Source organism: Nerophis ophidion, linkage group LG07, assembly GCF_033978795.1.
Source record: "Nerophis ophidion isolate RoL-2023_Sa linkage group LG07, RoL_Noph_v1.0, whole genome shotgun sequence".
Lineage (NCBI taxonomy): Eukaryota > Metazoa > Chordata > Actinopteri > Syngnathiformes > Syngnathidae > Nerophis > Nerophis ophidion.
The window spans coordinates 48,087,594-48,101,897 of NC_084617.1; the positions used below are offsets into that span (position 1 = coordinate 48,087,594).

Here is a 14,304-nt window from a genome sequence, read left to right on the forward strand (position 1 = left end):
CTCATACATCCTTTTAAAAAGGATATTTTTAATTTATACAAAAAAATTATGCGTGTTATTGAACATGATTGCCACAGAATAATTTGCTGTATGTTGTGCTAGTGTATGTTTTGTAAAGGACAATATTCATTTTATTGTTAAGTTAATTCTTTTTAAAACAAATTATTTTTTTTTTTTTTCTCCTGGGGACCATACAGCAGTGGTCCCCAACCTTTTTGTAGCTGTGGACCGGTCAACGCTTGATAATTTGTCCGTTTTTTTTTTTTCTTTCCTTTGTCATGAAAAGGGGAGGTTTTCGTCATGAAAAGGGGAGGTTTTTTTGGGTTGGTGCACTAATTGTAAGTGTATCTTGTCTTTTTTATGTTGATTTAATAAAAAAATAAAAAAAATACAATAAAAAATAAGAAAAAATTAATAAAAAATTCCTCTGCGGCCCGGTACCAATCGAGCCGCGGCCTGGCCCGGTGGTTGGGAACCACTGCCCTACAGCACCCCATCGAGGTTGTGAGCCTCTTAGGACCTGACTGTTAGGTATGTACAGTTATCTTTCTTCCAACTAAAGTTGAGTCTAATTTAACTTTTTGTTGTCCTTTTTTCTTAATTAGAATCACCAAGCCGATTAAAAATGTTGCTGGACGATATATTGACCTACAACTTACTGCCAATAAACAGTATTATTGTCAACATTATTTTTGGGGCCAAATACCACTGTATTAATGATAATAAATAATAATGCAAGTTTACCCTTTCAAATGCGATAAACTTGTAGATTTAAAAGTTGACATTCCAATTACAATGTTAAAAATATACAAGAATAATATATAAATATACTCTGTAAACAAATGTTGCAACTGAACAAAGATAACAACCAAAAGCAATAAATTAGGTTTCTGTCTCTGATTAGGAGGGGATGGGAGACCCTTAAATATACACAATCAAAGCAATAATTAAATGGCTAAATACAGTTACTGTGACGAAAATGATCACGTTTATTATCATCGCGGTATTGTTGAATGTGCTCAAAACGTACTTAAACACACTGTGAACTCTTAACAAAGTTGTAAATTTATTTATTAATAATTCAAATGTATACATACACAATATACTTTCTTGGCAGAGGAAACATGAAATATTGTTTTGTGTTCATAAGAGCCATATTATTTTTAATTGTGTGTTTAAATATTTAATCTTCCTCTAGTTTAATTTGTAAACGTTTTAATTTTTTTTATGAATGCAAATAGGGTTTTCATTTCTTTTTAATTTCAGTTTATATGACATCACACGAGTTTTCTAACTTGACACTATGGAGTTTACATCAATCACAGACTGCACAGCCTTTATGGGCAATGTCAATACTGTACTGTATCTTAGTTGTTTAGACAGCTATGTGTTTATGCAAGACGTTCACGTCGCTTGTTTTTATGTCAGCATTTAAGCTAGCTAGCAAGCTAACGCTAGTCCTTCCATAGTTTTATCAATGTGCAGTTGTCAATCATTGTTTTTTAATCATTTTAATTCAATACAGTAGTACTAACTGTCAGATGTTTTATAGTACTTCTCATAATTACCAGTTATGTGCATGTAGTACAATCGCCCGCCGTTTATGAAACATATGTAAAAGTTTGACCGCTGTTGTAACCCATAACAACGCAGGCATATTGCGGTTATCGACGCTGGAAAAGATACTGACTACATCTTCATCTATCGTTCGGTTAATTGACTTATCGAAAGCGGCCCAGGCCTAACTAAGACAATTAATAAAGAAAAAAACTAAGCAGAATTGAAAATGGAATCAGAATTTAAAAAATCGTATTAATTCCAATCCCTACCTGTCATAATTGTATACAATACAATACAAAAAGTAGAATGCAACTTACTGTCCATGAACTACTGGACAGTAATGTAGCAGGACAGAGTTCAAACTGTCTCCAATAATGCATGCAGTAGGGACCATACAATATGTGCAGCTGTGCAACAAAATGTGTTTATGGACTTACATTTATATTTTGTTGAAGTATTCTTCAATAAATATATTCATAAAGGATTTTTTAATTGTTACTATTTTTAGAATATTTTTATAAAATCTCACATACCTCTTGGCATACCTTCAAGTACCCCCAGGGGTACGCGTACCCCCATTTGAGAACCACTGACGCAGATTACCGTAATAATTCGTACAAGACCAAAAAGCACAGATTTCAACCATTGTAATAAATTTGTATAGTTCCAGACTGACGGTCATTTAAAAACAGCACCTCACATCATAATGGCGGCAACAGTTGTGATGTTAAATGTCTAAAAAAAATTATGGAGAACGTCAGGCTGGCCGGATTGAAAACCTTGATGGCCTGCGTGTGGCCCGCGGGCTGTACATTACCCAGATCTGCTTTACATAACTCAATAGTTTACATTTGTCTGACTTTACAAAATGTTACAAAACTGCATTTATGTTTGTTGTGTGTCATGTACATTTATGTCAAGTTCATCATCAAGTTGTCTTTGACTTTATCTACAAACATTTAAAACTGAACCCATTTGATATGGCAGACCAGACAGGAAGCATAGGCCATGAGAGTGGTGATAGGATTTGGTGCTGTTATTAACTTGAGGAATGCACTGTCATGTCTGAACATGAATAGCCAGCAGCACAGTGACGTCCTGTTTCCCTACTTGACTGACAGTAACTAAGGGGACATTAGTTATACTTAAAATTTCCTTTCACTCAGCAAATAAAAATCCCAATCAAGAAAGTTATTACAAGAGCAGACTATTAAGTATCAGAAAGTAATATCTTAAGACAACAACATTCTCTACTAAGTCTGACTTGCCCACCATCACATCATTCATTGTGAGACAAAATAAAAAGGCAACATTTTCAGCTTGTCCTTTGAGACAGTTTATCCAATTTTGTCACCAGTCAAGCAGAATATATCAATTTAACATTACTGAAATAGAATACAGAAAAGTAATTTGAGCAATATACCTGCCTCAGCTCAAATTCTGAGTCTTACTACAACAAACATGAAATACACTAAATGGTGACAAAAATGCAACACCCTTTGTGTTGCTTAATCATAACTGTCCATTTCATAATGGAAGTTGATTTCACATGTTCAAAGATACCATGAATAGCCTTCATGATGGTTTTAAGGGCAAAAATGTATGATTTAAATCAGAGTCACTATTGTTACACAGGTATCCTGTGCTTTTGTCTGATTATAATTGTGATTAAAAATTGAATTATTCAATGATGTTCAAAATTTTAAGTATTAGTTTCAGCATTGGTATGACTAATACTGACCCTGTAACTACTTCGTATTGGATCGATACCCAAATTTGGAGAATCACCCAACACTGATATAAAGTAGCCAAACAAGAGAATAGTAAGTGCTTATTACAATTTAACCGAATTGTATACATAACCATGTTGCAACAGAAAGCAAGCAGATATTAAGAGTAAGTTAAAAAAGAGATTAATAATAATTTTGAGAAAATAATACAACTGAAATTGATGTAATATGTTACTACATATGTCTGCTACTTAATTAGGACCTTTTGCAACCCATTTTGTAATAGTTATTTATTATATGCAGGAGGCTGCAATATATAACCACAATTTAGATGTTTGGCCATACGGGCCATTCTTATCTCAGACTTTTTAAATTGCAATGTCAACACACAGCATGAACAGGCTACTGTGTTCTTTCCTCATGCCTTGTCTAAAGACATACACAAACACAATAACGATAAATGCTATGATTAAATTATGCAGATGTTACTGTAGGTTAACATCTCAATGCTCATCTGCATGAATAGTCTGGTTCCCTAAAAAAAAGGGACTTTTGGTAGAGTAATAGGACAGGTGCACATAGATTCAACTTAAGCCAACTGGACCTGATCTTGCTTTCAGTCTCTCACTCATGGCATTTTTTTTCCTAATTTTGTAGCATCTTGGTGGATGCAACTGTGACAAAACATATTTTAAGGTATTACATCAACCCTAATTGGAATGAAAAATCATGAAATCATTTGACATTAGTTTTACCTCAATAGAGCTGCCAAAATGTAGGTAATGGAGGGACCTGCACAAAATTTCTTCAAAGCCCAAATTCAACACAAAATATCTCAACCCAAACATTGAAAAACAGCACTACACAAGATGATATGATATTGCCATGAAATGAGCAAATTAAATTGAATGAAATTGTATTCAAGGTGTCTCAAACATACAGTATTCGACAAACACATGTCACAGCCGTACATGTATCACTACAAAAATGCACAAATATCTTAAATCCCGCTTTAATCTGGAACAGGCAGGCAGTTGCTTGGGAGGTCAGGTGTGATTTGTCGGTTTAAGTGATGCCCCACTTACGCCGAAGTCCCCCTCTGCTGCATCTCCCTCCACTGTGTCCCTTGGTTTCACAAGCTGTACCCGCTCCACTGATTCGGCTACAACGTGGCCAACTGCGAGCTTCGACGTGAGAAGCGGAGCTGAGGCAGCTTGAAATCCAAACGAGGCATGATGATGCGATGCTGCTGTCGCCTTGATGCATTCATCCCCCCCGTCAACATCCACGGAAATAGGACGAGCACAAGGATACAACGATGCAGACAAACGCCCCGGATGTATTTATTTTTACTAACGATGTCTGTTATCCATTAGTGGCAGAATGGGGTCAGTCTTTCTTATGAAGGACAGTGAGGCAAAGTGTAGCCCTGCAGTTGTTACCCTTACTTTGCCTCCGCCTGCTTACTTCTCTTCCCCCGTTCACTCTTATAAAAACCATGAGCATGCTGCCCATTGGTTTCCGACTCAGTGAGACAGCAACAGTAGGGAGTGGCATCCATGCACTCAGAGAATTGTAGCAATAATACACATTTTTATAAACATCAGCAGATATGACGTGCATAGAGGTAAGTTATTTAAAATTATTATAAAGCTGTCTTCAACAGAGCTTTCAACCATCAAAACGCAAATGACGAGAAAAGCAATTAAACCACACTATGGATCTCTTACTGCCAGTGTTTCCGGGCATTGATTCAAAAAACTTGGGAATGTATTTATTTTTTATTATTTTTATAAGATTTTGCAATACGGGAAGATAATGTGTCACCTCCCATGATTGCCACCTCATGGCAAAAAATGTTCCACAAAACAATGACTGTTTTAAAATTTGACTTTGAAGTCTTTCTTAGCTAGTCCAGGGTTTCCCACACATTCATTTATTTGTGGTGGCCCGCCACGAAAGAATTACGGCCGCCACAAATAGATTTTTCAGCTTTTGACTCGCTCGACCGCTCATAAAAGCAACGGGACTCTGTCTGTGAATGGAGCTTGTAGTTACAACTCCGGTGCAGTAGGTGGCGGTAGCCTACTATCCATTGTAACTCCGCCAATTGCACTTAATTCACTAGGTGGGTCAGAATAAGAAGACGACGACAAAGTTAAGGAATAACGGACTGACCGGATCAAAATACGAGGGTAAGACGTCTTGGCAAACAAGTTCAAAAGTGGTCCGAACCTGTGCAGTCTGCAGCACCACCTCGGATTTTCTTAATTTTTATTTTCGGGACCGGGGCAGACGCACGCAGTAACTGTCACCTTTTACTATACCGACAAGCTAACGTGTGCAGGTTATAACCCTGTTGTTAATAAACACACGTGTAAACGGTGCTTTAGATACTGCATTAATACTGAAAGCTAAATTGTGCACTGTCCACTGCAGCATGTGAATGCAATGAAAAGAATAAAATCTGAGCCAACCAGCTGTTAAAATGTTGTCCAGGTTAATGTTTTAGCCATAAAGGCCCTTCATTTCAAGATTCAGGCATGTGATTTTTCCATCTAATGTCGGAATTCCGTCTTTTTTAATCACGGGAGAAAAAAAAAAAAGGAAAATGTAAACTATGTCGGTTCTCGAGAGAAAGGATGCTTTTACTCAAATAAAAATATTTTTTATGAGTGATTGTATATGCAAATCTTTCGTTTTTATTTGTTAAAGTTTTTGTTCTTACTTTTTACAACGAAAGACACGTTTGCTGGGAGCGTCCTGTCCGGTTTGGTTGTCGTTGCTTCAGTATCGATCGATCGATCACTCGGTCTTGAGCTCACAGGCCTACTGCGTCATGTGGCTTTAATGTGCGCAGTTCAATGTCTTAATTGCTGACACAGTTATGTGGTTATACTCGCTCATATTGGGGTATGTCGTTATTTATCGGAGAAAGACGTTAATGTATTGTTTTAGTGTTAGCATTTAAGCTAGCTAGTGCTGGCGAGCTTCTCCTGTCCGTCAGTTTAGACTTAGAAAACTTTTATTGATATATAATGGGAATTGTTCTGTTTTATCAATCACGGTTTTACAATATTTTTTACGGTCTATTATTATATTTTTTATTGTTTCATCTTTAGTGAAGACTCTTGCTTTTGAAACAGTTTACTTTGAAAGTTTCACTTCCATTTCCGTTTTTATGCGCGCTGATGTCAACTTCACTTTAAAATATTTGAGGCAATATTGACTTCTACATTTCTGTCTTTTTAAAAGAAGTGAACTGAAGTAATGTGGTAATGCTGTAAACAAACTGTAGATAACACTGATCAACGTGACACCTGTGGATGGTAAATGAACACAAGATGTAAATATTAGTGACTAAATACTGTTGGGACTGAACCATATACAGTGATTCATTATGATAATAGGGGTATGTATGTTCTATGAATGATGTTTTCATGTCTTTAAATACTACAATATTTTCTTCAAAGGGTGCTGTCTTTGTTAATTTTAGCATGTTAAATTGGTGAAAAACCCGGAGCTTCGTCCCCCGGACGCCCGGAAATTTTTTCAGTCTTTTTCATTGTCGTCAAATCACATGTCTGAAGATTTCAACTGTGATCGGGCTTTAAACAGGTGGCTGACCTGTTCAGATGGATGTAACTGCTACTGGTAAAATAATGTGAAGTAGCATTTAATTTTACATGTATGCAATTCCATTTAAATGTAATTATAGATAATAATAATAATGCAGTTTATGACATTAACTTTTTTTGTTTTGATGAATCCTTAGGTGAAAACAGACCTGAGGAATCAGCTGCAAGGAGAACACCTGGCTGCCTGACTGAGAATCTCCATCAACGGACCTGACCCCAAGGACTTTCCTTACGATAAGGCATTACACTATTTTTTCGGAAGCCCCGAAAAATTCATTGCCCTAACAAAGGGTGCAAAGTCTGCAGGCAGTAGGAAACACATGGTTAAATGTAGAGAGTAAAACTGATGGCAGTCTAAAAAGAGACATTTTAGCTTTTTTATTTTATAAGATTATATATTTTTTGTAAGAACCACAATTAATAAATATATTTCAGTGAATAACTAATTGTTCAAATCTGTATAGAAATATGTATATTAAGTGTTGTAATTATATTCAGACTCTGCGTTTTTCTTGGTCATCGCCGCCGCTGTTCTTCAACAAACAGGTATTATTATGGTGTGTGTATAATGACCCCAAAATGGCCTCTGATAACATATCTGGCGTTTTGTTTCGACTTATTATGCAAACCTATCTTTTCTCACCTATTGTTTCCAGCTGATGCATATTTAGGGTCTCCATAAGCCATTTCTAATATAAAGTAGCGTAGTGTTCTAACATATTTGTGAGCAGACTCGCTATGGCAGTGCTAAAAGTTACCAGTACAACAAAGCTGACAGGGACAAAAAAAAATCAATAAAAATAAATACATTTTGAAGACATTGTAACTAGGACATGTAAATAAGACCTCCAAATAAAACCTCCAACAAAATGGCGTATCCCAAAGAGACGGTCAGAAAGCGGCTTGAAGATGTAAAACATGCAACATTTTGGCCAAATAACCACCATTACATTTTATGTAGACCGCAAGGAAGTGTTTTAAATGTGGAAAAAAAATCATAATATGACCTTTTCAATGCGGCCTATAATTTGATGCACCTTTTGTATGAAAAAAATAGCTAAATAGACCCGCTTATCGGCACTGTGCCTTTAATGTGGTTTGTCCTACAGTCTAAAAAATACAGAAGTAAGAAAAACATATGTTTATATTTTGAACTTATAACACAAATTTGTATTACATGTATAACATCCATCCATCCATCCATTTTCTACCGCTTATTCCCTTTCGGGGTGGCTAGTGCCTATCTCAGCTACAATCGAGCAGAAGGCAGATACACCCTGGACAAGTTGCCACCTCATTGCAGGGCCAACACAGACAGACAAGACAACATTCACACTCACATTAACACGCTAGGGCTAATTTAGTGTTGCCAATCAACCTATCCCCAGGTGCATGTCTTTGGAAGTGGGAGGAAGCTGGAGTACCCGGAGGGAACCCACGCAGTCACGGGGAGGACATGCAAACTCCACACAGAAAGATCCTGAGCCCGGGATTGGACCCAGGACTACTCAGGACCTTCGTATTGTGAGGCAGATGCACTAACCCCTCTTCCACCGTGCTGCCCTACATGTATAACACATTTTTGACAAAAAAAAAAAAAAAATACCATTAAGCAAATTATATGACTGCCACCTAGGGCTGGGCGATATATCGATATAAACGATATATCGCAGGTTTGTCTCTGTGCGATATAGAAAATTACTATATCGTAATATTCGATTATATGTTCTCACACAGCTGGTTTTAGCTGCGTGCATTACATTACTGGCGTTTCTCACTCCTTCTCACAGAGACATAAAACAAGCCCGCCTTGTTACATACGTCACATACTGTCGCGCGTCTAGCGTCATACCCTCTCGCCGAGAGCTAACGTTAGCATGGCAAACAGGTTGAGTTGCTTTTAGCTGCGTGCATTAAATTACTGATGTTTCTCACTCCTTCTCGTCTCCTTCTCACGGAGACGGAAAACAAGCCCGCCTTCTTACATACGTCACATACTCTAGTTAGTGTAGCGTCATACCCTCTCGCTGATCAGAGAGATAGCAGCATGGCTAACGTTAGCTGAGGCAGGTCGAGCGGAGCGGAGCTTGTGACAATAAGAGAGAAATGGTGTGAAACTGATCACAAATGGAGGAAGAACAATAAATGCCCAAAATAAAGAACAGGGGGTCCATCATCTGGTGGTGGTTTGGCTTCAAGTGAGAAGATATTCAGCTGACAACAGAAATATGCAAAGTATGCAGCAGAAATGTTACTACAAAAGGTAGCAGCACTACTAATTTATATTTTACATTAAAAATTTGCAAAATTCATAGTCCATTTGATTAATTTAGCTAGCTTTGACCACAACTGTGTCATTTACACCTATTCTAGTGAAAATACATCTGTATTGTCAATAAATATTGTTAATTGTTTTTAATCTGTAACCCAAGGTTGTTGACATATAAATGAAAACACTATTGTATTTATTCATTTATTTATTTACAGACATAATTTTGTATTACATTGTTTCTTTTGTTAATATCGGAGTTCCTTTTGTAAAAAGGTAATGCCTAGAAGCGCACAGTTTATGGACAGGGACCCACACTTAAAATATACATCATCGTATAATATACAAAATACAGTACAATACAATTCCTTTCAAAATTTACCCACCAAATACCCACTTATAATTTCATACCAACTAGTTGATATTTATAAAAAAAGGAACCTTGAAATCCACCAAATCAGTCTCAACGTCCTATTATTCAAATTTGATTAAAAGGTTGCATTTTGAAGATAATCTCATCGTACATACAAAGGTTTTTTGATTGATTGATTCTTTTATTAGTAGATTGTACAGTTCAGTACATATTCCGTACAATTGACCACAAAATGGTAACACCCGAATAAGTTTTTAAACTTGTTTAAGTCGGGGTCCACGTTAATCAATTCATGGTAAAATACTGTCAATACTGTACCAAAATTTTGCGACTAATGTGAATTCCTTAACAATAAGGGGTTGTGCTGAATATACTAAGCATGAAGTCGCAATAAATTTTGCTTAAAAAGCTTTTTAAAACGGCGTGGCGAAGTTGGTAGAGTGGCCTTGCGCAACCCGAGGGTCCCTGGTTCAATCCCCACCTAGTACAAACCCTCGTCATGTCCGTTGTGTCCTGAGCAAGACACTTCACCTTTGCTCCTGATGGGTGCTGGTTAGCACCTTGCATGGCAGCTCCCTCCATCAGTGTGTGAATGTTTGTGTGAATGGGTGAATGTGGAAGTAGTGTCAAAGCGCTTTGAGTACCTAGAAGGTAGAAAATCGCTATACAAGTACAACCCATTTACCATTTATTTACCATTTAAAAATGTTTAACGAATGTGATTCTTTTATAAAGCTATCAATCTCATTCCAGATCATCGGGCCTCGACAGGCTCTACTAAATCTTGTACACTTTAGATGATGATTTTCCCTCTTAATAAAGGTTTACTTCTAGTGTTATATCTATGAGAAGTAGAGTCACTGGAATGAGCTGGCAAACAGTGGCAATACAGGGTTTTCATCTGACAGTTATGATTTACAATATTACCATTCATATTAAAATATATCATGTCACAGGCTTTAAAGCAGTCATCTATGTTGAAGTACTGACTCATACCCACGTTACGCTACTACTATAAACATTCCGTCCAATACGACTTTTTGAGATCAGAACTACAGTCTCCACTTCAGTTAATTACAGTCATTTTGTCTTGAATTGTATTTGATATGATCTCATCCACCTGCTTTGAACACAAAAACAGATGATAAATAAACACAGGAGATACACTGTCAGGAAACGATTGTCCTGCATCACAAATATATGCTACATTAACACAAATGGGGAACTGGAATAGAATGTATCAATGCAACTGACAGATAAACATTCTTATTTTAGTGAATATTTACAGAAAAAAGAAGAAAACGGGGGTTTTTGGTTCATTGTATTTTGTAAAGTTTTACATACAGTTAGACGTGTGGTTACAAAAAAAATGTAATTTGCATAACGTGTATGTACCAATAATTTGTTGCAAGCGGCCAGTATAATACACGGTTAAGTGACAACATTAGTATCTGCTTTTTTTTTTTTACTTACTGACAAACATGTCATTAAAGTAAAGGAAGACATGCCTGTAATACTACAGAACAGTCCAGTGTGCCACTATAACAGACACAACCAAACTCATCCCCTGTATTTTGCATTACAAATCCTGTAAAATGCAACTGAAATGCTATTGAGGATTATGCTATGTTTAAAGGGAATAGCTCAGAGGTCTTGAAAAAACAGGATGCAGAAGAGAAAAGAGTACAGTGGGTATTGGACATGACAGGACATTGCATAATGCATTAGAAATGTATGGAAACCATATCGTTTTTCCTTATCAATAGTCTACAGAAAGTTTCAAACACTAAAAGGGTATGGTGTAGCAACATAGGTCAAATCAAACATAAAGGAAAAACACTTTTCTAAAGTGACATAGGGCTAAAAAGGAAGAGTCACCACAATAAGGAAGTAAATAATTTTAACTGCATCAGTGAGCTATAGAAATTATGTGCCATAGGAATTAGGAGACATTTGTGAATCATATTATTTTCAACTACACTTCACACAGTAGGCAATTATGCAGAGCAAGGTTAATTTCCGAATCCAATCAATTATTTAAACTAATGCGAATAATCTTCAAATTCCCACCCTCCTTTTTCTCCCTTCTGTAAGACCAACCGCTCTGGAAAACCCTTCATGACTTAGGCAGTCTCTAATCTTCGTGGAAACTCAAAATCTACGACTCATTTCCCAGTGTTGTTTGTTTAAGCCCAGGCCTTGAGTTTTGTACTTTCTCCAGGCAGTAGAATCCAACATTTGTGGGGCCAACTTTCTATGTTTAACCTTTAGTGTGACATTCTTATTGCACCAAATCAATCTATGAATGACACATAGTTTGCAAGGGTTGTAAAATACTATCACTCCCGATCTCTCTTACACGGTTTTGCACTGCTAAATGAGCAGAGTTAAGCTTTCACAGTCAGTGTGCAACTCGCCTTGGAGACTACTATTATCGCGGAAAAGATTTTCCACTGTCCACTCCATTCCTGTAAAATGCACTTTACAGGCTGTTGAATCACAGGAATTGGAGATCAGTTAAAGAAGACATACATCGCAAGAAATTGCTCAACTGAGAGGGTCAGAAAACTATTCGGCGTAATCTGCTGTGACTGTAGCGTTCAAGATAATTGCACCCACATGAGGCCAAAAGTTTGGAGACACCTTCTCATTCAATGTGTTTTCTTTATTTTCATGACTATTTACATTGTAGATTGTCACTGAAGGCATCAATACTATTAATGAACACGTGTGGCGGCATGCACTTAAGAAAAAAAGGTGAAATACCTGAAAACATGTTTTATTTTATAGTTTCTTCAAAATAACCACCCTTTGCTCTGATTACTGCTTTGCACACTCTTGGCATTCTCTCGATGAGCTTCAATAGGAAGTCACCTGAAATGGTTTTCACTTCACAGGTGTGCTGTTGTGGACAAAGGGGTGTAACTCGCCCCATCCTTTCCTGTGAAAGACTGAGCATTTTTTGGAAGCTGTTTTTATACCCAGTTATGGCACCCACCTGTTCCCAATTAGCCTGCACACCTGTAGGATGTTCCAAATGAGTGTTTGATGAGCATTCCTCAACTTTCTTAGTATGTATTGCCACCTTTCTCAACTTCTTTGTTATGTGTTGCTGGCATCAAATTCTAAAGTTAATGATTATTTGCAAAAAAAAAAAAGTTTATCAGTGTGAACATCAAATATGTTGTCTTTGTAGCATATTCAACTGAATATGGGTTGAAAATGATGTGCAAATCATTGTATTCCGTTTATATTTACATCTAACACAATTTCCCAACTCATATGGAAACGGGGTTTGTAAGAGAATGTGTGAGCTGCTGGCTGCTCTATTTCACATATCTCTTAAGTATCCGAATGATTTTTTTGCAGAGATATCTTTTCTGATCGATTGATTCATTAATTATGTTGTCTTTATGTCCATCCATCCCTGTACTGTTATTTGGTTTAATCACGATCCATTAAACTATGCGCTCTGCTTTGATGAGCTCATGCTGTACTGTAAGTGTTGCGGATGGAGGCTTGTCAAGCGACCCGCTGCTTTGCAGGAACGAACAAAACAAAGCCAGTAAAGCACCAAGAAAAAAGGACAAAATTGGATTTCCTGGCAAAAACTTTAAGTTTTGACAGGCACGCGTAAAATGAGGGGACGTCCTGTCCTGTACACGACCAGCATTACATTAGAAGAAGAGAATGAGGCGTGTGGCCGCGTAAGCGCTGCAAAAACTCAAATAAATGTTATGTTGTAGTTGTAAGAAATTTAAAAAAAAATGGCAGATACCAATATACTAGGGGGGTAACAGTACACAAAAATGTTGGTTTGGTAAGTACCTCGGTTCAGAGGTCACGGTTCGGTTCATTTTCGGTACAGTAAGAAAACAACAAAATATACATTTTTCGATTATTCATTTAACAAATTTGCTAAATCTTCCACCAAAAATATTTTTCTTAGTGGAATACTTGATGTGAAGTAATCGGAAACTTCGATAGGTCAACAATTCATAATAACATTGATTTTGATTCAATATTATGTTTTGAGCAATGACAGCTTTGTTTTATTAGTCAACGTTGCAACTTTTTCTAAATTACATTTAGCCTTTAAATTTTTTTATTTCACTTTTGTTTATGTTTTGGTTTATTTTAATGGTATTTTAGAATGTGCCCTGGGCCTTTAAAACATTAGCTGTGGGCTGCAAATGGCCTCCGGGGCACACTTTTGACACCCCTGCTATAGATAATAAAAAACAAAATCTGATAAATCTATGGGTAAAAAGCAGAGCCTGGCGACGCATGCGCGTTTATCATAACTCTCTCGTTCTCTCTGTCTCTCCCCCTCCCTCACGAATGTCGCTACGGCACCACTTTTTTATTTGTTTTTAACCCCTCTCAACCATGAACGTACATTAAAAAACACACGCAACCATAACTCAAAATGCCGGACATTCGAGGCATTTAAGAAACCCCAACCGAACAGCCCCGCAAAAAGGACATGTCCGGTGAAAAAACGAGGTATGGTCAGTCTATCGTAGCTCTGTCGCTGCTAGCTTGCCGTGTGTTGTTATTTTTTTTGATTGATTGAAACTTTTATTAATAATTGTACAGTGCAGTACATATTCCGTACAATTGGCCACTAAATGGTAGTACCCGAATAAGTTTTTCAACTTGTTTAAGTCAGGGGTCCACGTAAATCAATTCATGGTGCCTCGGTGTGCTTTGTTTACACAACGTACTGTGCGC

General features: G+C 37.0%; 1 protein-coding gene across 2 annotated transcripts in view; it reads right to left on the reverse strand.

Annotated features, from left to right (window-relative positions):
• Positions 1-14,304, reverse strand: part of rasa1a (RAS p21 protein activator (GTPase activating protein) 1a) — a 74,803-nt gene that overhangs the window by 38,327 nt on the left and 22,172 nt on the right. The window contains exon 1 of one of the 2 annotated variants that reach the window (XM_061906302.1): positions 4,376-4,413. The exons of the other annotated variant lie outside the window; for it this stretch is intronic. Within the exon in view, the coding sequence (XP_061762286.1) occupies positions 4,376-4,398 (23 nt within the window). The 5' untranslated portion in view covers positions 4,399-4,413. Of the gene's footprint in view, positions 1-4,375; positions 4,414-14,304 lie in introns of those variants that run through there. 2 annotated transcript variants of the gene reach the window in all.